At 43.2% G+C, this 27,451-nt stretch overlaps 1 protein-coding gene across 4 annotated transcripts; it reads right to left on the minus strand.

Annotated features, from left to right (window-relative positions):
• Positions 1-866: 866 nt before the first annotated feature.
• Positions 867-24,127, minus strand: PKM (pyruvate kinase M1/2). 4 transcript variants are annotated; one of them, XM_044279827.1, is made up of 11 exons: positions 23,980-24,127; positions 17,610-17,772; positions 16,979-17,070; positions 16,437-16,568; positions 14,777-14,963; positions 12,543-12,813; positions 11,168-11,318; positions 10,933-11,085; positions 8,258-8,424; positions 3,858-4,039; positions 867-1,350 (listed from the first exon to the last, which is right to left on the minus strand). In XM_044279827.1, the coding sequence occupies exons 2-11, from the start codon at positions 17,764-17,766 to the stop codon at positions 1,244-1,246; spliced, it is 1,599 nt and encodes a 532-aa protein (XP_044135762.1). In that variant the 5' UTR covers positions 17,767-17,772; positions 23,980-24,127; the 3' UTR covers positions 867-1,243. The 4 variants fall into 4 exon arrangements, with proteins under 4 accessions (XP_044135762.1, XP_044135763.1, XP_044135764.1 ...); XM_044279828.1 differs by lacking the exon at positions 8,258-8,424 and adding an exon at positions 8,689-8,855; XM_044279829.1 differs by having other exon boundaries at positions 23,988-24,126.
• Between the last annotated feature and the right edge of the window lie 3,324 nt (positions 24,128-27,451).

Below are 27,451 nucleotides of genomic sequence, written 5' to 3' on the forward strand. Positions count from 1 at the left end.
ATTAGAATGTATTGGCTCCGATGAGCTGAAGTTATTGCTTCGAAGTCTTGTGAGACTTTGCGCAATAACTTCATAAATTAATTTTTACTGTAAAAAAATATTTCCTGAACTCAGGTACCACTTGGTTCCAAGTGGTACCCGAGTTCAGGAAATTGTTTTTTAACAGTACAAATTTATGAAGTTATTGCACGAAGTCTCGTGAGACTCATCGGAGCCAATACATTCTAATACTGTACGGAGCTCCTGCTCGGTACAGTATTAGAACTAAGTTTTGTTCAGCCCTACTTCCTGAATACAGTCTAGCAAGGTTTGATTTCATCTGAAGTCAATTTGCTCATCCCTTACAGGAAGGAAGGGTACATTACTAATATTGCTGCCCCCTAGTAAACTTTTAAAATTCTATAAATACATAAATAAAAGAAAACATTAAATACATAAGACATTCCCTTTAAGCAACTGGCCCATCTACACCAACTATATTACTAGTCATCAGATTTGCAGTTTTATGTTACGGTAGTTTCAGACAAACGTGTTCACTGTGGGAGCTGTATTTCCCAGTTATGGACAATGCACATCTGGAGTGAATATTCAGCAGCATAATGATTTATAATGTTGTGTATTCCTTCCTATATGCAAGTCTACTGTAGTCACAGTATTCTGCGACTACAGGTGAGTAGACCGAGTCAGGAAGGAATTCATATCATTATGATGCTGCGAATACACTTCAGATGAGCAGTGACCATTATGGGAAATACAGCTCCCACAGTGAACACATTTGTCTGAAACTACCCTTTACCATATTAACAAGTCAGTGCCAGAAGAACGCTCCATTTCTAGAAATACCAAATCATGAAACAAACACAAGGTGCTTATTAGCGTGGCTTTATTTAACACTAAATTGAGCACACTGTCGGCAAGTCGTCAACAATTTCGGATATGAACATACCCATTACCACACCACAAGCTACACAGCGGCTCATAGACGACACAAAGGACACTCTTACAGCACACTGTGGTATGGGACAGTTGAAGGAGTGTGAGCACAAATAGCACTAAATCTTTTCCCATGGAGTGCAGCACTTCTAATAATTACTAAAGGGAGTATAACTAGCAGCAGAACAGTGCCATTTACACACGCAGTACTGCCTGTCCCACACAAAGAAATGGGCTTATGGTGGCTGCCAGCATGTACTTTAAAGAAAAAAGGAGAGGGTGAGCGAGAGCTGCTGGAATATGGTAACATTTAAGGAACTGGGACCACCCTCATGGTGTTGGTGAAACCAGAACCTGGCTGCCAGCCAGTTAGTACGATGACAACATTACCAGTCTTAAAGAAACCACGGGCTTTACCTATATTACAAAGAAATAAAAAATATAAAATTAGGAAAAACTGCACACGCAAACACTTCAATACTTCTAACGGTTATTATACAGTATAAATATATTATCCCAATTCTACAAGAGATTTCCTTTACAAGCTAACAAAGCACATCCCCATCATTTTTTATACTTCCAGTTAGGGATAGACCGATATTGATTTTTTAGGGCCGATACCGATAATCTGAACATTCCAGCCAATAGCAGATAAAATTTCACAGAATATCTGTATAAATTTAAAAAATTAAATTCCTACTCAAATCTGCTGAAAATGAATGTTTATTGTTAAAGGGATTCTGTCATAACATTTTAGGCCTATAACCTAAACATATGGCCAGGTCCGTTCTAATAACCTGAATCAGAAACTGTCCTTTTTAAATCTGCCTGTGGCTCCATTAGCACATAAAGTTTTTTTTATAACCTGTCATTCACCTACCTAAGGTGCCCAAGGGGACGTCGCTTCATACAGTGTGCTCGGCTGCACCCATCTCAGTCTGGTGCCCAGCGCCGCCTTCCCAGTTGAAATCGCCGCCTTCCTCACCTCAGCCCCGCCTCTGCAATCGTCCGGTCCCTCTGCCAGATCCCGCACGTGTGCACTAGGCATAACCTGAGGGCCTGGACGATTGCGGAGGCGGGGCTGAGGTAAGAAGGCGGCGCTGGGCACCAGACTGAGATAGGTGCAGCCGGGCACACTGTAAGGTGACGTCCCCTTGGGCACCTTAGGTAGGTGAATAACAGGTTATAAAAAACTGTTTTATGTGCTAATAGAGCCACAAGCAGATTTAATAAGGACAGTTTCAGCTTCAGGTTATTAGTATGGACCTGGCCATATGTTTAGGGTATAGGCCTAAAATGTCATGACAGAATCCCTTGAATGTGTAGTTATTTTTTTGTAAATTTTTTTCATTTATAAATTAATTTTGGTGTGGTTTTTTTTTTTTTTTTTTTTTTTACCATTAGCCCCCTTAGGGACTAGAACCCTTGTCCTATTCACCCCGATAGATCTCCATCAGTGTGAATAGGACCTCACACTGTCCCTGCTGCTCTGCACCTCCAATAAAGATAAGTCTCTCATTAATTTATATACAGGAGGCGGGAGTGCTGGCTGCAGAATCACATAGCCGGCTCCTGAGCTGTTGTCCTCCCTCCTCTCATTGGTGGCAGCAGCACAGGGGGAGGGAGACACTGCTTCAGTCTCCTGTGCTGATGAGGGAACAGAGCGCCGACAGCAGCGCGATCCTTGTTCCCCATACGTTATCGGTATACCGGCAAAATAGATACTGATAACGTTCAAAATCCTCAATATCGGCCGATATCATCGGTAAAACAGATAATCGGTCGATTCCCACTTCCTGTATCTCAATTGCATTTCCTAGCATTTCTCCTAAATCCAGGACTGCAAGCCATTTATGAATGGAGACATTAGGTATGGCCACGTGGTAAGGTTTCCTGATGCAGTTTTGGAAGCCACAATCAGGGGTGGTTCATAAAAAAAAGAAATTAAAAAAAAAAAAAAAAAAAAGACAGATAAGGCTACTTTCACACTAGCGGCATGACGGATCCGTCCTCCCACTCAGTCCCCCTGCATGTCCGAATTTAGTCCGGCAGCCTCTCGCCATGCAACGCCAGAGCTCCGCCCCATTATAGTCAATAGGGATGGAGCGGCAGTCTGGCGGCACGGCGAAAGAGCAACAGGGTGAGAAGCTTGTCGGATCTGTCCTGCTGCTAGTGTGAAAGTACCCTAAGGCTGGGTTCACACCTGAGCGTTTTACAGCGCGTTCCTACGCGCTGTAAAACGCACAACAGGCAAGAGCCAATGATTCCCTATGGGAATGGTTCTCACCTGGGCGTTTTACAGCGCGTACGATCGCGCTGTAAAACGCCCGACGCTCAAACAAGTGCTTGAGCTTTTTTTTGGGCGTTCCCACACATAGAAATTCAGGAACGCGCGACAATGTGTGAACGGCAATCTCTGTATGCGCGATTGTAAACGCCCGTACAATCGCGCATACAGAGCACTCGTTTCCGAACGCTCAGGTCTGAACCCAGCGTAAGGCTTCTTTTGTATTCACTCCTGGTTTTGGCTTCCAAAACCGCATCAGGAAACCCGACACTATGGACGTACCCTTACTGCCCTGTTCTCCCCAAGAATCCCAGACATAGGGACAGGAAGGGATGTATTTTTATTAATATGTAGAAGACAGAAGGATATCATTGGAGTACAAGGAGTCATCACTCAGGAAAATGGCATGTAACATTAATACACAAGTTATTTTATAGGATTATATTATATACTATATTTTCTCTTTATAAAAGACCCCCCCCCCCCCCCCAATGGTATGATATTGGGGGTCTGCTGAAACGATTTTTTTTTCCAGATTTTCCTCCTCTAAAACCTAGATAAATCTTATAATCCAGTGTGTCTTATATGTATCTAAAATATCATATTTTTGTTTTATATGTACCACTACAAGTCTTACCAATATCCATAGCAAAGCTGACCCTACGATCTACATCTTCTGCCCAGGCCTCATGTATTGGCTCTTTGTATAGTACAGGAAAGATGCCACGGTAGAGATGTGCCTGCCGTGCAGTTTGTCCATTACGGGTCACAGCTATAATTGGAGCACGTGGACGATACCGAGATACCAGGTGTGCAGACCTGAAAACAGACAGTGCAGAGTTTTGTTTTTCTTTTAGGAAAATAAATAAAATCTGTATTTTAAAGCAGCATATACTTTTGTCCCAGTATATATACACACACAGACCAAGCAAACATTTTTTTTAAAGGAGAATACTTTCATATTATGCATCTGGTGGAGTACAGAAAATACTTCTGTTGGATACATGTGGAACCTCCATATGAAAATCAGACTTACAAAAAAGGTACAGTATGGCCCCCATAGATTCCTCTGGACAGCTTGATCTATATCCCTCATCTTTAGTTCCCAGGGCAACTCAAACACAGCAAAATCAGTTTAAGAATTTGGCTTAACACTTACAGTACCAGGTGATTTTCAGTTTGATTGACTCCATGTCGTCCTAGAGCTATAATTTTTTTATTTCAGTTTACATAGCTGAGGGCTTTTTTTTTTTTTTTTTTTTTTTAACGGGACAAGTTGTACTTTGTAAATGACACCATTTACTATTGCATACAATGTAGTGGGAAGCTAAAAAAACAACAAAAAAAACCCAAAACAAAATCGGTCACATAAAATTTTCTTGTATTTCAATATTGAAAAAAAAAAATTGTCGGGAAAAAAATAAAATTTTGATTTTCTTTTCATCGCAATTTAAAAAAAAAAAAAAAAAAAGCCAAAGTGTTGCAAATGTTTGCCAGACAAGCCAATCTGTAGTGACTGCTACATGTAAACAAGAATGTTCATTAGTAAAGAAATGTCTTTGCAGTGTCAAAGTGCTACTGGCCTTACAAAAGAATTGTCTGCATCCAGTGGAAGTTTGACCATGCCTAAATATTACATTCAGCTCATGGAAAATAAAAAAGGTACAAGTCACTAAATTGCTGCTGAGATAAGTCATATCTTTATGGAATTCCAGGAATCAAGTATTATAATTCAGAGCATTCTGGAGTTTTAACTTTTGAAACTACTTTTCTATCAAGAATGCCAGTTAGATTCACAGTGCCTTGAAAAAACTATTCATACACCTTGAACCCACATTGTTTTCATGTAACACCCACAAACTTATACGCAATTTATTGGGATTTTATGTGATAGACCAACACAGGATATGTTTTCAATAGCACAGATTCTCAATGGGATTTAGGTTTTGGCCATTCTAACACATGACTATGCTTTTATAAACCATTCCATTGTAGCTCTGGTTGTAAGTTTAGGGTCGACTTGATTGAAGGTGAACCTCCACTCCAATCTCAAGTCTTTAGAAGCCTCTACCAGGTTTCACCCCAGGACTGGCCTGTATTTAGCTCCATGTATCTTACGTCAACTCTGACCAGCTTCCCTGTCCCTGCTGAAGAAAAGCATCCCCACAGCATAATGCTGCAGACACATGTTTCGAGCGGAGGATTGTGTGTTCAGGGTGTGCAGCGTTAGTTTTCTGCTACACATATGGAGTAATTTAACAAACTGGTGTAAGGTAGAACTGGCTTAGTTGCCCATAGCAACAAATTAGATTCCACCTTTCATTTTCTAAAGGTCAAATCCGATTGGTTCCTATGGGCAACTAAGCCAGTTCTACTTTACACCAGTTTGATAAATAACCCCAATAGCATTTTGGCCAAAAGGTCAACTTTGGTCTCATCTAACCAGAGCAGCTTCTTCCACATGTTATGCTGTGCCGTCTACATGGCTTGTGGCAAACTGCAAACCAAACAGGACTTCTTATGGCTTGCTTTCAAAAATGGATTTCTTCTTGCCACTCTTCCATACAGGACAGATTTGTGGAGTACACAACTAATAGTTGTCTTGTGGACAGATTCTTCCACCTGAGCTGCGGCTCCTCCACAATGACTATGGGCCTCTTGGCTGCTTCTCTAATTGGTGCTCTGCCTGGGCTGTCAGTTTAGGTGGACAGCCATGTATTGGTAGGTTTGCAGTTGTGCCATACTCCTTCCATTTTTGGATGATGGACTGAACAGTGATCTGTGAGATGTTTGTTCAGAGTTTGAGACTTTTTTTTTTATAACCTAACCCAGCTTTACACTTCTCCACAACTGTATCCCTGACCTGCATTGTGTGTTCCTTGGTTTTTATGATGCTGTTTGATCACTAACAAACCTCTGAGGCCTTCACAGAGCAGCTGTAGTTATACTGAGAATAAGTTACACACTTGTTAAAAATTTTGTAAACCATGTATCATTTTCTTTTCACTCTACAAATACGTGTTATTTTGTGTTGGTGGGTGGAGAAAAAAAAAAAAAAGGGGAAAAGTTCAAAAGGAATGAATTATTTTCAAGGTACTGTAAAAGCACTAGGAAGCTCTTGACATATGGTCAATGTATAATGCTCGTTCACAAGGAAATCACCATTTCTATGACCCAGCCATACAAAGTCAAGTGCTATAAATAAGCAGCAAATAAAGGTCAAAGAGTGAAGGAACCACATGAGAAAATGTCACCCGAAATCAGAGTAGCAACCTCAGCTGTCTGACGTACAAAAATAAAATAAAAAATCCTGTGGACCATACCTCTGAATCATCTATGCTTCAGCCATTGTTCTACTTAAACTCCCAGTTAACCCCCTAATTGTTTTTCCCCAGTCCAGCTCCAGCAGTGGGAAAAGTAGCTAACTGGAGGGGTGGGCTGCTTTAGATGCAGTTATCTCCTGAATAGTAGCTACTAGAAACATTCTTGGGTGAAAGCTGGCATTCCAAGCTTTCAGACAATACCAGAATGACAAATATGTTCAGTACAGGGAAAGATATCACTGATAGAAACCGGGATACTGTTAATGCAGCTGAAAGTGAAAGTAAAAACAGAAATAGAGTCGGGAATAATCGCCAGTAAAACCTAACAGTGATTTCTCCTCTGTTGCTTGGACTTTAGCCGTTTTGGTCTTTCATAAAAGCCCGGAATGTCAGCTTTCAAACAAGACCAGTTGCATGTTTCTGGCTGCTACCATTCAGGGAATAGCACCATACAAAGCAGCCCTCCCCTCCAGTTACTTTTCCCAATGCCCGAGCTGGACTCTGGCAAAACAGTCAAGTGTTTAAAGGGGTTATCCATTCTCTAATATCCCCGAAAATGCCCAGGCCCCTCATACTGGTCATACTTCCCATGCTCCCCACCACCGGCATCCCTTCTGATGGCCAGACGGCCGCTGCTGCATCTCCCCCGCGATGCTAGGGAGGCTCGTTCCCGTTGTGGCCCGCTATCAGCTGCACACCTAGTCACCAGATGTTTTGATCCACGCAATGGGGAGATGTAGCGGCGGCCATCAGAAGCGATGTGGGTGCTAGGAGCAGGTAACCATGGATAACCCCTATAAATACCTATTCACCTAATACCTATAATTGTTTGGTCAGTTTTTAAGGCTATGTAAAAGACATGGCTGTCAGTCATATGGGGGTCCTGTAACAGGGAAATCTTTGGGTATTACTATAGAAAAGAACTCTGTTTGAGGATTCATTTTGGCTTCCCTCCTCTTCCAGTGGAACAGTAAAGGCACATTCCCATACTGCAGAAAGTTGCCATGGACATTTTTGAAAATCTGCAGTATTATCTTAAGTAGCCAATGGGTTGGCCACTTTCTGAAATTACATTAACTGGTGTGTACTGGCATAGTAAGTTTTTGCGCCTTAACGTGTGGATTTTACTGCTCACAATAGCTATAGTGAAATCTAGCACTATAGATTCATGAATATAAAAGTTTTTCGAGCTGCTTGGTAAATTTTCATGAGAGCCATGCTTTAAAACAGAGCAACAGATACACTAAAAAAGTGAAAAGAAACAGTTTTCACAAGTTTGCTATAAAGTAACATTACTATATTAAAAGCGGTTGTCCCATCTGGGATATTTATGGAATATCAGTACGATATGCATATGTGTTAAGATAGAAGCAGGTCCCAGAGATGGCACCCACACCTATCCTGAATGGGGGCCCTAAAGTGAAAAGTGCAGAACACATGTGCAGCGTCCTCTCCACTAAGACCTCAGAAAATCACTACTACAACGGTGAATAGAGATTGGGCGCACTCGGGGTTCTGTTCTGAAGATAGGAGTGGGTCCCAGAGGTGGGACACCTATCTGACATTCATGGCAAATGCTTTCTGTATGGCATAAATGCCCAAGATGGGACAACCCCCTTTAACACTGCTGCAATTGTTTATTCCTTTACAATTTTACCTCAAGGACCTTGATCTCAAAGGGGATAGCATACAACTTTAAAAGTCCCACTCCTACCTGCCAGATTTGGTAAGGACGATGATTGCTCCACTACAGCACTTGAATGATGCCTCCACTGCTCCAACAGCAGTCGCTTCTGTTGGATCCTGGGTCAACGGCGACACGCGTCTCAGCTCTTCAAACAGCTGTCTGTGGTAAATGGCTGCCTCCGCCTCGCGAGCGATCTAACGGCAATTGGATGGGGAAGCCGCAATTGCCACGTGCAGGCAATGGGGGGTGGGGGTTGTCAATGAATGAGCAAAAAGGAAGGGAAACAGGATGGGATGGGAGACATTCACATCAGTCAGACTTTTATTTAACAGAACCTACTTCACCTGACCCCATTCAAACATCATCCATACCATTGACCTGCCTCGTCTGTGGATTGGAATAGCGCAAGAGGTCGCAGCATTAAAAGCAAAATGGATAGTGCTACATGTGAGCCCTACCTGCCAGACTCTGTCAGAACTATGAGTGCTCTTGCTAAACACTTAAAAGATGCCCCCACTGCGCCTACAGCCATCGCTTCTGCAGGGTGCCTGGAGCTAATGGTGAAACGGGAAAGTCCCTCGAAGAGTTGGCGGTGGAAAATAGCAGCCTCGGCCTCCAGAGCAATCTGTGAGCCGGAGGGGAGGAGAAAAGGGAAAGGAGAGAGAGGGATATAAACCAAAGAAAGAAAATAAAGCAGAGTGATTCTCTGCACTTACAAACTAGAATCAAAAAAGACAAGGTTAGAGAAGAGAAACACTAGGGTTAAAGACAGGAAACTAGGAAAGAATCAGAAAAGGGACAGAACTCTGGTAATATAGATCAGTCAACAGGCTGCTGCACCCAATACAACGAAGGATATAAGACTCCACATAAAGATATACACAAGTCGAAAATTGCCAATTTGAACACTTCAGACTTCAAGCTACTGACTACAGACATTAAGACATTTACTCTTACACAAAAACAGAAAATTCTGCTAAAATACATGCCTTTAGTTTAATCATTTTTAATTAAAGCTTTCACAGGCATGCCTGGGCTCCTTCCTAAAACAGTGACGCCCCTCTGGGCACCTTAATGGCTAATTGGCATACCAAATAAAAAAGGATAAAAAACATCCATTGCTGGAACAAAGGCACATCTTGAAATAAGGTATAAAGTGCTATTAGGCCATGGCTTTACTTCAATAGCGATTATCTTTGTGACCGATTTCCTTTACAGATAATACAACCGGATTCGTTCATGACGGCTGCAGATAGTTGTATTATCAGTAACTGAAGCGTTTTTGTTGATCCCTGCGGAGTGTGAAAGTAGCGTAAAGCCTCATGTATCGCCAAAAAAGATATATAGTTATGGCTTTAGAAGCTGAATGAACTAAAGTAGTGTCTGGTGGCTTGGTCTTGAACTGGTTAATATTATTACTTTAATATATACCTATTCAACACAGCTTCATAATCCAGCGCAAGAACTGCATGGCCACAAACTATATAAAACTGGGGCTCCCAGTATGAAGCATCATAAATCTGCCAAATTCCATGCCAGCATCTGCTTATATGAAACAAAAAGGTCTTTGTACCAATGTGTATACCATTAGGTGACAGACAGAGGGAGACGTGTGCATACTGAAGCATGGGTAATATGGCAGGCTGCCGCTGTCAGCACTCTCCCATAGAAGCTATAAAAACATGCCTGAGGAGCCACCTTAGTACCAGGAACAGCCAGGACAGTCCTACCCAGCAGCAAAAATGCAGGGGTGAGAAGTGCGCCTGTGTGTGGTTGCAGAGGGCACATCTCTGCCAGTCTGAGCCAATGCTTGACAGTACTGTGAGGATTTGAAGCTTCTGATGCATCAGCATAAAGTTACAGGTCATAGGCGAAATGCACAGCAAGAAGTGATGAAATGGGGGTGGGGAGGTGGAGGGGGTTGAACTTGCCAGCGCTCGCTTTAAGCTAAGAACTACGCAAAGGCGTTAAGCAAGCCGAATAGAGCAGCGCATGCCACACCAACCACAGCTAAATATATACACACACACACTTTTTTTTACACATATCCATACACACATACTAAATATAAAAATACACAACATACTGTACAAATGTGGGTTCTAGTGATGTATTCTCAGTAGATGACTATTAATGTGCCAATGTAAGTATGTTGTCTACGTGTGTGCTTGTTAGGCTACACTAATTTAGCTAAGGGTACTTTCACACTTGCGGCAGAGGATTCCGGAATGCAGAACTGCCTGCCGGATACGTCAAAACGTTAGCATTTGTCAGACGGCTCAGTATCCTGATCCCTATGAGAAATGCATTGAAATTCCAGATAGTCTTTCTGCTGTCATCCGGAAAAACGTATCCGGCATTTTTTTTTCCTTCACAATGCCGGATCAGTTTTTCCAGAACACTCGGGGCCAGATCCGGCATTAATGCATTTCAATGGCAAGTGTTCTGGAATTTTGGACAGAAATAAAACCGTAGCATGCTGCGGTATTCTCATTCCTGAAAAGTCAAAAGACTGAACTGAAGACATCCTGAACAGATTGCTCTCCATTCAGAATGCATGGGGATAAAACTGATCAGTTCTTTTCCGGTATTGAGCCCATAGGATGGAACTCAATGCCGGAAAAGAATAAACGCCAGTGTGAAAGTACCCTAAGTAGCGTACTCCATTGTTGTGTTTGACTTTGATCCAGCAGAATACTCACAGCGTGCTGCATGCGCACTGCCTCCAGTGGGTAGTCTCCCTTAGCGGTTTCCCCAGAAAGCATGATACAGTCTGCCCCATCCAGGACTGCGTTGGCAACATCACTGCCTTCAGCACGAGTTGGCCGTGGCTTTTTGATCATACTCTCCAGCATCTGAAAAGAATCATGTTACTAAACTGTGTACTCACCATCTTATTACCAAGGTTCTACTATAGTCACAGACTGCCACCATTACCTGTGTGGCACAGATCACTGGTTTTCCAGCACGATTGCACCGGCCAATCATCATCTTCTGAGCAAGGAATACTTTTTCTGCTGGGATCTCAATACCAAGATCTCCACGGGCGACCATAATACCATCACTAGCATCTAATATTTCATCAAATCTAGAAGTAGAAATTTAAATTAGCAAGGAAACAGTCAGTTATGGTCACAATCAATGGTATAATAGTATATTCTCGTGGAAGGATTTAAAGGGGGTGTCCTTAGGATACGTCATCAGTATGCGATCTATGGGGGACTGACAGCTGACACCCCTGTCCATCAGCTGTTTGAAGAGGCGACAGTGTTCCAGTGAGCACCATAGCCTCCTCACAGCTTACCATAGGACTGAGCTGCACCTAGACCATGCGACCGATGAACGGGACGTCAGTGGCCTAGGTAGAGGCCACGGCAATAAGGCTGGGTTCACACCTGAGCGTTTTACAGCGCGTTCCTACGCGCTGTAAAACGCTCAACAAGGAGAAACCAATGATTCCCTATGGGAATGGTTCACACTTGGGCGTTTTACAGCGCGTACGATCGCGCTGTAAAACGCCCGACGCTCCAAAAAGTACATGAGCGACTTTTGGGGCGTTTGTGGCCATAGGACACTGTAGTGAATCACACAAACGCGCGTCAAACGCGCGTTTACTATTACAAAAACGCGCATAAAAATGCGCGTCAAAAACGCGCGTAAAACGCGCGTTTGCGCAACGCTCAAGTGTGAACCCAGCCTTATGGAGCGTGGCAGTCTCTTCAAACAGCCGATTGGTAGGGTGCTGATGGTTGGACTCCTGCTAATCATTAACCTAGTCTAAATCTAGTCGACGGCAGCATGTCCTACAAGGATTTCTTTAATATTCAAATAGAGTCTAAAAATGTCCAAAAAGTGCCAAAGATCATGCAACGTTTTGACTAAAACATAACATGCTTGAAAGACTGTTAGTAGAAACATTGCACGATCTTTGGTACTTTTTGGACATTTTTATGGACTATTTGAATATTAAAGAAATCCTTGTAGGACATGCTGCCGTCGACTATGTTTGGATTATCTAAGGAGCAACCGTAGAGGATCAGGGGTTGTAGACTGGATGGGCATTCCTGTGAAGGTCTGGAAGGTATACTAGTGCCGCTTTCACTACTAGTCTGAGGATAGGTCATCAGCATTATGAAATTATGGCTCACACATGTATAACACCTTGAACTGAGATATTTTTGTGTTGCCCATTTTTCTTCAGCAAAATGCACCAGAATTGTAGAAAAAATAAATAAAAAAGAGGCACAGAGTCAATAGTAAACTTGGGCCATTCCACAAATTATACTGCCTCTCAACCACCAGTCAAACCTACCTTCGTACTCCTTCATGGTTCTCTATCTTGCTTATAATTTTGATGTTCTTTCCTTTCTCTCCCAAAACTTCTCGCACAGCATGGACATCAGATGCCTTGCGGATAAAGGACGCAAAAACCATGTCTACTCCCTGCTCAACTCCAAACTTAAGATCCTGGACGTCCTTGCCTGACACAGCTGGCAAGTCTACTGCAGCTCCTGGTAGGTTAACTCCCTTTTTGCTACCGAGTGATCCTCCATTTTCTACCTCAGTCAAACAGTAGTCAGGGCCTGAAAAGGAAGTAAAACAAAAGTATGATTTTCAACAGCCAACCACAATTACTGCATAACATAATTATGTGAGAATGCAGTAGAAGATCAGCTATGTCTTTTCAGGATTTTATATCCCAAAACGTTTATATATTGCTGCACAACACAACTTAAAGGGGTTTTCCCATCTCAGCATTTGTGACATATTGCAAAAATATGCCACAAATGCCAGATAGGAGCAGGTCCCAGTGTGAAACTCTGAATAAGTTGGGGGAATGGTCTTTCCTGGCCTTTGAGGGATAGATCAGAAAATAAACTTTAGTTTTAATTTTTTAGTTTTACACTTCCAATGCTTCCTATAAAATTACCAGGACTGGTTGCCACCACTTGCAGAGCCGTGTAAGGGGTGAGGGGGCAGGATCTCACTACACTGCTCTTACAATAGATGGTAATGATGTATTCCTGCCTATGATCTGCCATCATGGCTGAGCAGCTAGACAGGAAAACTCACCAATATGTAGTATATGCAAGTACCAGAGCATAGCGCGTAGTGGGGCCCCAGCACCTACCTCCCTAGACAGCTCTGCAAGTGGTGACACTAGGACTTGTTGCTGGTAGCGATTTTAGGTCAATCCTGGGAAACCCCTTTAAGTCTTAGAAAACCCTTTTAAGCTCTCATTTATAAATTAGCACTCCCCTTGTTGCTTTGCGAAACAGGACTCATTGACCTCTGCACTAAACGAAACAGAGAAAAACAACCAAAACTACAATAGTTTAGCTAGCCAAAAATTCAAAGTGAATTTCAATTGCACTTTAATTTTATTACGATGTCTGTCTCATTACATGCACTGGGGTAACTATGGTACTTGCCACTATCATTGGCATTATTCTTTAAATGTTCCTCATGCCCAAAATACATTTATTATACATATACCTCATACCTTTAGTACATACTCTAATTCATTAGTCCTGATATCATGTTTAATAAGTAATGTTTTAGATCACTGTAACTATGCCCTACTACATTCCTTCCTTGTGTTATAGGGATTTTCTGAGCTTTTGATACTGATGACCTATACTCAGGAACTGTCAAACAGAAGCCACGCTTCGGAAACACGGATGCGGAGAGCACATAGTATGTGTCCCCATAGAGAATGAATGGGTCTGTACAATTGCGGAACAGATGCGGACCCGTTCTACGGACATCTGAATGAAGCCTTAACAAGCTCTGCCTCTAATTCCACCAGATGTAAGGCCACTATACTACAAGTCAATATTCAACCCTTCAAATAGGCCTTGAGACATAACTCAGATATTAAATAAGCCAGCACCTTATCTGCAGACAGTTTCAGGGTAATTACCCTCATCAGTGCAGAGAATACTGGCTTCATTAAAGGCCAGTTTGTCTGCAGGACCTCTAAGACTATTCATTTCAGGAGCATTCATAAAATTCAGCAGACTGACAAACCTTGTAGGCAATACATAGCTAGTCTGCTATATACAGAGATGTGGTTTGCAATATGATAAATCTTAAAATTGGACTCCCACCAACATTTTTATTCTCCAACCTTCTTCTCAAGTGACCATTTGTGAGTTATAACCTCTTCTGATCCTCAGCCATGTCATTTGACCAGCACTCTTCAGCTGACACAGGACAAGTCATACTAATCTATTCATTTTTATGAGACAGACATTGAGGTTTACATAGGAGCACACAGAAACTGGCTTCCTGTCCACAAATAAGATGCTGTGTTTTTTTTTTGGGGGGGGGAAGAGTCAGAGTGCTGGTCACATGACACAGCTGAGACTCAGAAGGGAGTGGATAACTCCCAAATACAGTCACTGGTAAGAAGATGATCACTACAGTTTACATAATTTATTGTACCTTTTTAAACAGCGGTCAGAGAATAATGTATTTAATTTGTTGTGGGAGTCTAAAGCAAAGGATAGAAAAGCCAGATTACACAGATTACCATCTACTGACCAAGCTCTTTAACAAGCAGAGAAATGAGTCCATCATCTATATATATCTTGCTGCCGGGCTGCACCACTTTGATTAGATTCTTGTAATCAACCCACAGAACATTTTCATCACATTTTTCCTGGTAGGCATCATCAAGGGTCACTTTAAGGGTGGCCCCTTTCTTCAGTTCGACCTCTGCAGTGCCACTCTACAGAAACAGCTCCAGTTAGTTAACATACATTCATTCATTTGCATTTCATAATACGAGTCATATAAAAGCTTTACGGTTCTAGTTAGAGACATTTGTGTCCATGTTTTGCATCATCAGGGGTTTATATTCATCCTCCAAAATGTACTGTTAAATTTTTTTACCAATTTATCGAGAATTGTGAAAATGACACCATTCTAATAAAAAGGACCTACTCAAATCATGTCTATCCAATTTTCAGAAATAGTGTCAAAGTGACTTGAAGGGAATGTGTCATCAGAAAAAGGATCTATTGTATAGCTGACGTTTTTACGTTCGATTAGGATTTTTCGGTAATGCTTTGTTTTCATTTTTCATGTCAATACAAAAAAAAAATATATATGAGCTTTTGTACTGACCACTAAGCCAAATACCCTCACAATTACCGTTCTGTAGAAATCACTTTTCAGCAGGCATGTCAGAGGCAGGAATACAGTGAGATCTTTATACTTGACAGAAGGTCCACCATTCATAGACTTATCACAATTTATCTGCTACCCCTCCCTGTACAGTGACCTCTGCACAGGTCACAGCATGTGTACAAAACCCTCCCATGGACAATAAACATCTCCTCTCCACTGTGCCACGAAATGACGATCACTGTCAATCAAGAAGGAGAGTATGGGGCTGCTAAGTGAAATGTACCATTACATTCATCACTGTGCCTGGTTTAAAGAGGACCTGTCATCACAAAATGCGATGCAATCTGAAAGCACTATGTTATAAAGCAGGAGGAGCTAAGCAGATTGATGTATATTTGTGAAAAAAATAAAAATAAAAATCTGTAAAACCTGTAATTTATATATTTTCCTGTTTTCCAGCCCTGTGAACAGCTATTGGTACAGGAGGAAGGAGTTATTGGTGATTGATGGCATTGTATGTATAAGAATGAATACAGAGATAGCCGTCAGTCACTGATAACCCCTCCCTCCTATATCGAAAGCAAACATAGAAATGTATAAATTACCGAATCTTTTCCCACAAAAATATATATCACTCTGCTCAGCTCCTCCTGCTCTATAACATTGTGCTTTCAGATAGCATTGTATTTTGTGGTGACCTCTTTAACAGTGTCTGTGAAGGTTCTCATTTATCCAGGTCATGGTACATATCTGTGGAGAATAAATCAAGGCAACTGGACGTACTGTAGATTTCTCTTTAACAGTGAATTTCCTGGAGACACATTCCCTTTAATGTATGCGCCAGGAGCATCCCAACACATACACAAGACATATACTGCTAAAGACTCTTATGCATGTGCAGAACAGAGTGGATCAACCTGCGATCACTTCCCCTCATACAGAGGGGGGCCAACGTCACTCACCAGGGGGGTTACCACCAATCTCACAATGGGATTGCAGTTTTCTCAATCTAGTCTTACCACATTACTTCTTCCATGCTCGTAAATGTAGCAGTGGAAATGACAATACTTACTCCTTTGATAAGCCCAGTGCGAATTTCTGGTCCCTTGGTGTCTAATGCCACAGCCACTGGTCTATACAGGATGGGGTTAGAAGAAAAGCTCTCTGTGGCTTCTCGGACATTCGTGATGGTGCCTGCATGGTACTGTAAGATAGATAAGAAATTAATATTAAACTACATTTTGAACTGTCATTTGGCAGGCATCCATACAAATAAATAAGCTATCCAGTGGAGGCTATTTGATACAGATATAGGCACACCTCAAGAAACAAGTGAGCTCTGCTGCCAGTTGGCACTGTGCACATGGCATTACTGAACACCTAGCACTAATACACTAATCTGCCAAGTTTCGGGGAAAACTAAAGATTGCACACAGTAAAGGTGTTACGTTTAAAAAAAAAAAAATTTAAGAACACAAATACTAACTACTCCCCCCCCCCCCCACAAAAATATTCTATTTTTATAGCAAACAGCTGCAGTGAGCAGATTGAATTTCTCCGCTGACCTTCTACTGTACTGGCTGAGAGCAGGTTACTGATATACACAAGCCTAACCTCATGTGTCCCATGGGAAAAGTTCAGACGAGCGACGTTCATTCCCGATTTTATCATTTCTTTCAGTATTTCCACCGAGCGAGATGCTGGCCCTAGAGGAAGAAAAATAAATGAAAGTTCATTCACACAGAACCAGTAACATTCCTTAATATGCTTGTGTCCTACACAAAGAAACCGTCTCATACAGCATCATGCACATTCCACAAATTAAAGGGCTTTTCCTGGATTTTGATTGCTTACCTTTAGTGTAGGTCATCTATATCTAATTGTTGGGGGTCTGACTCCTGGCATCCCAGCTGATCAGCTGTTTGAACAGGCTGTGCGAACTGGTGATCAATGTAGCTTTGTCACTGTGCCACTCACTGTACAGTGGCTGTACTTCGTATTGCAACTAAATGGGACTGAGCTGCGCCTAGGCCACATAACCAATGAATGTAATATCAGTGGTCTAGAAAGAGTGGCACTAACCCGAGTGCTGTGGCCTCTTCAAACAGCTGACTGAAGAGTTGAACCTCTGCTTATCTGATATTGATGAGCTATCCTGAAGTTCATGAATATCAAAATCCTGGAAACCCATTTGATGCTCATCACAAGCTGAAGTGATTTATAAAGAAAAAAGAACACAACTTACCAATGGTACAGATAATTCCAGTATTGCGTGCTACTATGGGCTCAGAGTCAATGTCCAGACGGCACATGTGATCCAAGAAGGTGTCTGCCATTGCGGCATGCAGCTGCTGTGTCTGAATAAAGGCACTGCCGGCATCTGATGTTTGGGACTTAGACATGGTGACCTGTGCAAAAATAATTATTCTTTTAAGGACCGGACAAAAAAAGATAAGCATTTACCTCGTCTATGCAGTGAAATAGAAAAATGGATTGAGTAGACAAGAAACCAACACTACACGTCTCTTCGGCCTCATTCACACCGTCTTGAAATACAACTCTAGAAAGTTGAGAAATTTAGCTTCATATTTATGTCAGTGCTGTGTACTTTACAGGGGTTGTCCCACGAAAAATATGAAACCAGCACCTGGATCTGAACACTAATTGCATTTAATTAAAAATGTTGTATATCTACGAAGTCATTCAATGATATATATCTGTATAGTGCCACTTAATTTCTTATTTCTTTGACCTGCTCACTGAGAAGGCCGCACATGCTCAGTTTCATCCATCAGCTGCCAGCTGAGCTGTGATAGGGAGAGCATGGACACGCCTCCTGAGCTGTGATAGGAAGAGCATGGACACGCCCCCTGAGCTGCAGCAGAAAAGACACGCCCCTTGAGCTGTCAGCTTGATATAAATCTAGCAGAGCAATGAATGGGCAGATCTCTGGATCCATGTGAGGTACAGGGCTGGTTCTAGCTTTGTTAGAAAGATTGTGATCTACTATATGATGTCCGATTTTCATTTTTTTACATTATTCATGGGACGATCCCTTAAGAGCTGCACTGTCCACCTATTACTTATTATGGATCCATAATCCATTTTACAAGGCTTCATTGACTTCTGTGGAGAGAATGTGGCCACTGCATGGAATCTAACTGAGAATGCAGGCTATTTATGGAAGGCTCTGGATTGAGGTCCTATTCATTATGCAAGAACACAAATCCTCAATATACAAGTCTGAATAAGGCCTTCTCTGCATTACTTTATTACAGTCATAGTGCAGTATTGCGAATAAGGGCTCATTCAGACGAACGTATGGCCGCTGTGCCTGTGTTGCTGACCGCCAATAGCACGGATCGGAAGCCCACTGAAAAACACCTCCATGGGCTTTCGAGTCCGTGCCGCCGCACCGCAACGGACAGGACATGTCCTGTCATTTGCCATATGTTGCAGATCACGTACACACTGACGTCAATCGGTCCGCACATCTGGTGTCTGTATTGCGAACCTGCCATTAGCGGTCTGCACTATGGGCACTGCGACCACATGCTCGTGTGACTGAGACCCAACTCTTACGTCTCATTGTCAGGGTTGGTGCATGGCCATTTATCATTACATTAGGGATGCTGGGACCTCTACTGATTATGAGACTGGGCGTCTCCTGTGTGGATGGAGTGGTAGTGCCCAGAGGTAAAGGGATTGCAGTACAGAGCTCAGCTTTCTATGTATGGAGCAGTGGTCACAGAGAATGCACTACTAATGCTGCTAAAACAACTGTTCAGCACATTTGGGCCTCTGCTTAAAAACAGAACCAATTAAAAAAAATTCTCAATTATCCCTTTCAGGTGGTTTTGCACATTTTATTTTTTTACTTAAATGTTTTTTTTATGAAGATTCCAGAAGTGGATCCAGCATGAAGGAGAAAATGAGTATCTTTCCTTTATATCTGGTGAAGATCCATAGTGTAAACTGGCCTGCGGTGTGGATTTGAAATCTGCAGCATTTCAATTTATGCATTGGATCTTTGCAATGGAGAGGGTGAATCCACAGCCATTGCTGCGCCAAAAACCACGAGTAAGGCCACATGCACACGACTGTTTTGGTCCGAATCCGAACAGCAGTTTTTGCAGCTTGGATGCGGACCCATTTACTTCAATGGGGCTGCAAAAGATGCGGACAGCACTCTATGGGGACTAAAAGACCTGGAAATTGAATGCAATTAAAAAAAAAAAATGGCCAATAGCCCTGCGCCCCCCCCCCCCCCCCCCCCCCAAACAAAAAATATAAATAAAGACATCGTCGGGGTGGGGGGGAAAAAAAAAAAAAGGAGATACTACAAAACAATGCAGGTCCTGACTAGTTTTGAGTGAACTTGTGTTTTCAAATTCGGTGTACAAGGTTCGGGTTATCTAAGAATTCCGTTATGGATTCCGCGACCACGGACCATGACTTATGATCTGTGGTAGCGGAATTCTTAGATAATACACTGAACTTGAAAACACAAGTTCACTCAACACTAGTCCTGACAATGCTGCCATAAAACAAAAACACACCAAAACTGAAAGAAATTAATATTACAATTTGTGCAACATCAGCCTTAGGGCTCATACACAACTGTGTGCCCCCGTGGTCCGCATACGGCGGGTCCACAATACATGGGCACCGGCCGTGTGCATCCTGCATCACGGACCCATTCACTTTAATGGGTCCACCATCCGGAAGATGCGGAACAGAGGCACGGAACCGAAGCACTACGGAGTGCTTTCATGGGTTTTCGGTCCGTGCCGCCGCACCACAAAAAAGTAGCGCATGCACTACTTTTTTGTGGTGCGGACATATCACAGACCCATTCAAGTTGAATGGATCTTGATCTGTCTGCGGCTGCCACACGGATGTTGCCGTGCATTGGGGACCGCAAATTGCGATTCCCAATGCACGGAACGGCCAGCACATGGTCCTGTGCATGAACCCTTAGGAAACAAAAAAATAGCACCAACTCAGTACAGAACAGCAAGCAAAGCAGGATTATCACATATAGAGTATTATAGTTGTACACCCAGAGACTCAGACCTCGTAGGTATAAATCCTCAGCAGATCTGCATGGAGTAATAGGACTCACATCTATACCTGATAAATAGCATCGCTATGTTTCTTCTTCTATTCCCTGTGATATACACCCCCTCCTGGGCTGTTCACAGCCGCATAAGGACTAGAAGAAAACTGCCCTATGTTGAATCGTAAAAACGACAAACAGCTGGCAAGGACTTGAGCAGAATAAAGCCTCCTCATACACTTCTCCATCCCTTTACCGCACACTAGCTGAGAGACAAGCAATAAACCGCTCACATACACAAGTTATACATTAGTGTGCAGAAGGAAAAAGCCACCCACAAACCATCTCAGAAGACTACAGGCAGTGTGTCAGAAAATGAATCATTTCATCAGGATGACTCACATCTTCTGGTAAGGAAAGAACATGAATGCTGAAACCAGTCACCACCATGCCAGTCCACCAGACACTGTAAAAGCCCACCTAATAAAGCGCTCACTGTGAGATACGTGTGGAGAGGATATGGTGGGGTGTACCTGATGCAATGCTGCGGCTGCCTCCTCTCAGGGACTGGCACTGCTCTGGCAGCATCTCTCTTGTAGGACCTGCCACCACGAGACCCCTCCCTCTGCCTGGAAACCCCAGACTGGACGTGCAGCAGCACACGAGCACGTCACATGGAGAGCAGGCCAGAGGACCCACACCCTCTGATCCTCCTAAATCCAAATTGCATCAGGTGGATCAACTTACTAAAAAACAATGCAATCGCAAGAAGATAGTAGTGTGAACCTGGCCTGAAAAAAATATTCCATAACCTAAAGGAGCTGGAAGGGTGTATCGCTCATATCATAAGGACATCACAGAGTAGGCTAGTCATGACAGTCCCTACACAGAAGAAAGGCATGATGCATCTAGTAAATTCTAGCACAAGGGCAGGGGAGGCCCCTGGTCACCAGTTGATACAACTGGGTTTTCTAAAGGATATTACTCAGCTATTCCTCTGTATTGCGGCATACAGGAAGCCTCTGACTAAGCAATGAGGATGTAAAGACCGTTAGAGGGGAGATCTTCACCTACTGGTCTATTAAACCAGCAGCAACAGGATCAGATCCCAGAGTGGGACATCCGTTCTCCTGCTGGGATCCCATTACCAGCAAAAAAATAAAGCAGGAGGACATCAGGATATTCAGCTGCACAAAAAGGGAGCTTTCCAGAAATGCTGATGACCAGTGCTAGTCAACATCAGATCCGTGGGGGTCCAATGCCTGGTTCCACAGCCTCTGAATATACCTCTTGATCATATACCTGTCTCAGCACTGTACCTTGGATAGTGGCTGCGCTTGGTTCAGCTGCTCGATCGCATTCACTTGAATGGGACTGGGCTGCCCAAAGGCCATGTGACTGATGGGTCATCACAAGCCTAGGACCAGAACGTCAGCCTCTTCAAAATGGCAGGAATGCTGGGAGTCGGACCAACCACTGATCCACACGCCTCTGAAGGGTTCCTTCACACGTAGCAGAAAATCTGCCACATAAAGACGTCCCCATGTTATCCTATGGGGTTGAAAAGTGTCAATCCCGAAACATTAGTCAGCGATAAATGATGATGTGCTATGGATTTTCTGGAGCAGAACGTCTCCATTTATTTTAATGGGGATGTATACTGCTCAGAAATCCTCATCCTAAACCAGGTGTAAAAACCTGCAACAAAATCTGCCCCTGGGGGATTTTCTGGCGGAATTCTCCACCGTGTGAGAAGGCACCCTTAGAAATTGGTTGCATCATTGTGCTGTCCAAGCGCCAGAAACTGAAATGACATTACAATTTTCGTCTTAATTATTCATGTGTTGAGCCGACTGACGTTGCCCGCCCCCTCTCTTAGTCCCACCCACTTTTCTAAAGAAAGTGACAAGGGCGTTGGAGTATTGTGAAAAGTCGTAAATGTTTGGTGTTAAAAGGACTTTTGTACACACAAAAAATAAAAAATAATAGATGTCGTACCACTTGTGCTCAGTATTGGCGTTCCCCTGAACTGAGCTGTATGGTCTTTGGGGCTACCCCCTTCTATGAGCTAGTGGAGGGATCAGCAACCTTCAGCACTCCAGCTGCTGTGAAACTACAACTCCCAGCATGCACATTTACTTGTCTGTTCTTGTAACTCCCATAGAAAATAAATGTGGATTCTGGGAGTTGTAGTTTCAGAACAGCTGGAGAGCCGGAGGTTGCTGATCCCTGAGCTGGAGGGAAGAGGCTTTTGCTGTGGCAGACTAAAGCCATCTGCATATTACAAAGCCGACATAGGGAAAACGCCTGGCTGGCGGCTGCGCGCCCTGGCGGGGTCTCAGGAGCAGGACTACATTCTGAAAGATGATGATGATGAGATTCTGCATGTGAATAAGCAAGGGGTCTTTACCAGAGAACAGGAACACTACATGGAGGTGTACTGAGGACATGATATTACACATGTGAACACGTTTACATAAATCATATATGGCCCAGGGTCTACATGTGACAGTTCTAGCTAGCGGACAACCTATTGACCCATGCTCTGATGTAGTCAGCCTGTAGAGGGAGGGCCATAGCCATCCACCGCACTCATGACCTTGACAGGTTCACAGCGCATCTCCCTAAAGGAGGCTTTATTTAGAAACGCCATAGATATCCAGTGCCCAAAATACCAGCGCCCCCTCCTCTACAAGGCTGCCCACCACAGTACGAAATGAGCAGAAAAGCAAGCAACACTCCACATACTACTATATGATGTGAACCATATAAAGACGAGAGACGCTGCATGAAAACCCAGCCTAAAGAGCCACACAAACAGCTAGTGGAGCAATCACGCACGTACACTTACCCAATACTGTCTACAAGTTCCGATCTGCCCCTAGTCGGTATGATTACCAGTAAGTCACAGTTATTAAAGGGGAGTGTCTGCCAAAATCATGCATTATACACCCCTTAAGAGGATCCTAACCTATCTAGAGGGTCTGTGATCATAAAGACATGCTTTTAATGAGACTTCACAGTAAAGTGTGCAAAATATATATCAGTGAACCTGCACACATCAGCCAATCACAGCCCACCTCTCATCTCTCCTGGGCAGTTTAACAAATAGAAGATAAACTCCGATTTTATTTCAAGACACGGAGGCTCATATTTGCTTAATAGTGAGCTCCCTTGCCTTAGGGGACATGCAGCCACAGGTCTGGCAATCTGCTGAACCCCAAGGCCTGGCACACTAAGGGAACCCCAGCAGACACACCTCCCTGCATCTCCATGGTGACGACTGATGTAGCACTTTATAAAGGAGAGGCAGCCATCTTTGAAGTCTCACAAGCCCTCACTGTGATTCTGTAAATCATGTATAATGGATATTAACATGAAGACATTGTAGACTGAGGAGAAAACGCACACAGACACACAATACCGGAGGCTCACTCATGCGTCACTTTCTATGTATACTCGTGTGACTATAATTCTATTCACAGCACTAAGCAGATACCATGGCTCCTGCTGCAGTCCTGACTTTACATAGGAATAGCAGGAAGGAGCGTGTTACCTGTATACCTGGGTGTGGCAGCACAATTACAGCTCACTCCTCTCTCCTCACTCTCCGTCGTCGTCTGACAGTAGCCGGCAGCTTCTCAAGCAAGGTGATCCCTGCAGAGCCGCAGCACGGTCCCCACCTGCCGCACAGATCCTTGCGCCAATTTTTATTCACCTCTTTTAAACTCCGTTTACCCTGCAGAGAAGCCTCAGATATCCATTTCTCCAATTTTTATTTTAATAATCAACTTATGTGCGTTAACTACTAGGTAATTACTAATCATAAAGCGACGAGGAACTATTTTCTGAGCGGAAAGATATTTATATGAAATCTAGTTGGCTGACGCATTCCCTTTCTTAGCCAATCGGAATACAGTAAGGTAGCATCTGCCGAGTGCGTGCTCGGGGAATCGGACTGCGCATGCGTGCAACGCTTCTCCGCATCATCCAGTTCTCTGACAGGATGGAGTGCGGTTATAAGATTAGTGGGGCACGTAGGGCGCACGCGTACCGCAAGTGTGAATTGGGCTTCGATGAAGGACAGCAAAGCAATCATAATTGGGTCTAGCAAAATATGCCATTTAGAACTACAGTGCATACAGAGCACTTACCCGAAGTAACAAATGGGATTTTATATAATTTTCTTTCTTACATAATACCACACTGGTTTTGCTATGCATCATGAAATAATACAACTCTAAAAGAAAACTAGAAATAGGTTAGTAACTTTGTATGGTGAAGGCGTGAAGCTATTGAATTACACCGTGGGTCAGCCTCTCATCGACGCTTTTATGAAGTACTTTATTATAACAAAAATAATAATGCATACAGTAATACTACAGTCCTGATCAAAAGTTTAAGACCACTTGAAAAATGGCAAGAAATCATATTTTACATGGTTGGATCTTAGGGCTCTTTCACACTTGCGTTCTTGTCTTCCGGCATAGAGTTCCGTCGTCGGGGCTCTATGCCGGAAGAATCCTGATCAGTTTTATCCTAATGCATTCTGAATGGAGTGAAATCCGTTCAGGATGCATCAGGATGTCTTCAGTTCCGGAACGGAACGTTTTTTGTCCGGAGAAAATACCGCAGCATGCTGCGCTTCTTGCTCCGGCCAAAAATCCTGAAGACTTGCCGCAAGGCTGGATCCGGAATTAATGCCCATTGAAAGGCATTGATCTGGATCCAGCCTTAAGCTAAACGTCGTTTCGGCGCATTGCCGGATCCGACGTTTAGCTTTTTTAGAGTGGTTACCATGGCTGCCGGGACGCTAAAGTCCTGGCAGCCATGCTAAAGTGTAGCGGGGAGCAGCATATTTACCGTCCATGCGGCTCCCGGGGCGCTCCAGAGTGACGTTGGGGCGCTCCAAGCGCATTGATCAGTGATCGCATGGCACGTCATCCATGCGCATGGGGCGCTCTGACGTCACTCTGGAGCGCCCCGGTAGCCGCTCGGACTGTAAGTATACCGCTCCCCGCTCCTACTATGGCAACCAGGACTTTAATAGCGTCCTGGCTGCCATAGTAACACTGAAAGCATTTTGAAGACGGCTCTGTCTTCAAATGCTTTCAGTACACTTGCGTTTTTCCGGATCCGGTGTGTAATTCCGGCAAGTGGAGTACACGCTGGATCCGGACAACGCAAGTGTGAAAGAGGCCTTAACAAGGTTCCAAGTAGAGCTTCAACATGCAACAAGAAGAAATGGGAGTGAGACAAAACATTTTTTGAGCATTTAATTTAATGAAAATAACGATTAAACTGAAATAGGCTGTTTTTCAGCTGATCCAAAGTTTAGGACCACATGCCTTTAAAAGGCCAAATCTGTGCAAAGATGTGGATTTATTGTCATTCTCTGTCAGGTAGTCACACGTTGTGATGGCAAAGGCAAAAAAACTCTCCCTTTTTGAACGTGGTCGGGTTGTTGAACTGCATAAGCAGGGTCTCTCACAAGTATGTGTCGCTCCTCTAGTGTGGGGAGATTGAAAATTAGTCTCTGTAACAGGCCTGACATATTATACCAGCGCCAGTGGAGCGACGCAAGAATGTGTCGCTCCTCAGGCGTCGGGACATAAATATAGTTTAAAAAAATAAACAATATTTATTGAACAAAAAATCCTATATACAACAATACAGCACACTCTACCCACCAACAAACAGGCAAACAAACCGAACTTAAAGGGGTTGTCTCACTTTAGTAAGTTGCTTTTATCATGTAGAGGAAGTTAATACAAGACACTTACTAATGTATTGTGATTGTCCATATTGCTTCCTTTTCTGTCTGGATTTATTTTTCCATCACATTATACACTGCGCGTTTACATGGTTACAGACCACCCTGCAATCCATCAGTGGTGGCCATCCTTGCACACTATAGGAAAAAGAGTCAGCCTCTGGTGGCTGGGACCATGGGAGTGCATTTAGGCTAGTGCTTTTTCCTATAGTGTGCAAGCATGACCACCACTGATGGATTGCAGGGTGGTCTGTAACCATGGAAACGAGCAGTGTATAATTTGATGGAAAAATGAATCCAGACAGCAAAGGAAGCAATATGGACAATCACAATACATTAGTAAGTGCCTTGTATTAACTTTCTCTACATGATAAATGCCACTTACTGAAGTGAGACAACCTCTTTATCGGTTCTTTGCTAATGAATCACAAAATGTTTATACAAATCGGTCCTGCCAGTCCACCCTTCCTGCATCAGAGCAGAAATAATCTGCAAAACAGTCTCTCATCCGTGCAACCGCTACACTTGTCCGAGGTCCAAAACTTTGAATGCTTGCCATCTCGCTGTCCTCCGGTATCTGTTCCAAATTGAGTGGTTCTTTTTTAAGGAGGTAGTTGTGTAACACAACAGCAGATCTTACAACCTCGTCAGCCGATTCTACCTTCATATGAATGAGTTTAGTGAAAATCCTCCATTTTGCAACCAAAATTCCGAATGTGCATTCAACCATTCTTCGAGCCCTGGTCAAGAGGTAGTTGAATGTGCGTTTTTTTTAAATCTAATCCGCGGCTTGAATATGGTTTCAGAAGAATTCCACACATTTGGAAGGCCTCATCACCAACCAATATAAAGGGCATGGGTGGGGCATCTGTACCTGCCAGTGGTTGAGGCAGAGGAAAATCAAATTGTCTGTTATATAGACTACAGCCCATATAATAATTTTTAAAATCCATTGAATCGGTGCGTCCATAGGCCCCTATGTCGACGGCAACAAAACGATATTGGGCATCTGCGATGGCCATTAGGATGATCGAGAAATATTTCTTGTAGTTTAAAAACTCTGATCCGGTTCCTTGGGGCTTGATAATACTAATATGTTTCCCGTCTACCGCACCGATGCAGTTTGGAAACTGACAAACGTCCCAACATTTTTCAGCTATTTCTGTCCAATGCTGTCGAGTTGGATGTGGAATAAATTCATCATGCAGTTGTTCCCACAAAACACGGCATGTCTCCTTCACAATTATGGAGACAG

Source organism: Bufo gargarizans, chromosome 2, assembly GCF_014858855.1.
Source record: "Bufo gargarizans isolate SCDJY-AF-19 chromosome 2, ASM1485885v1, whole genome shotgun sequence".
Lineage (NCBI taxonomy): Eukaryota > Metazoa > Chordata > Amphibia > Anura > Bufonidae > Bufo > Bufo gargarizans.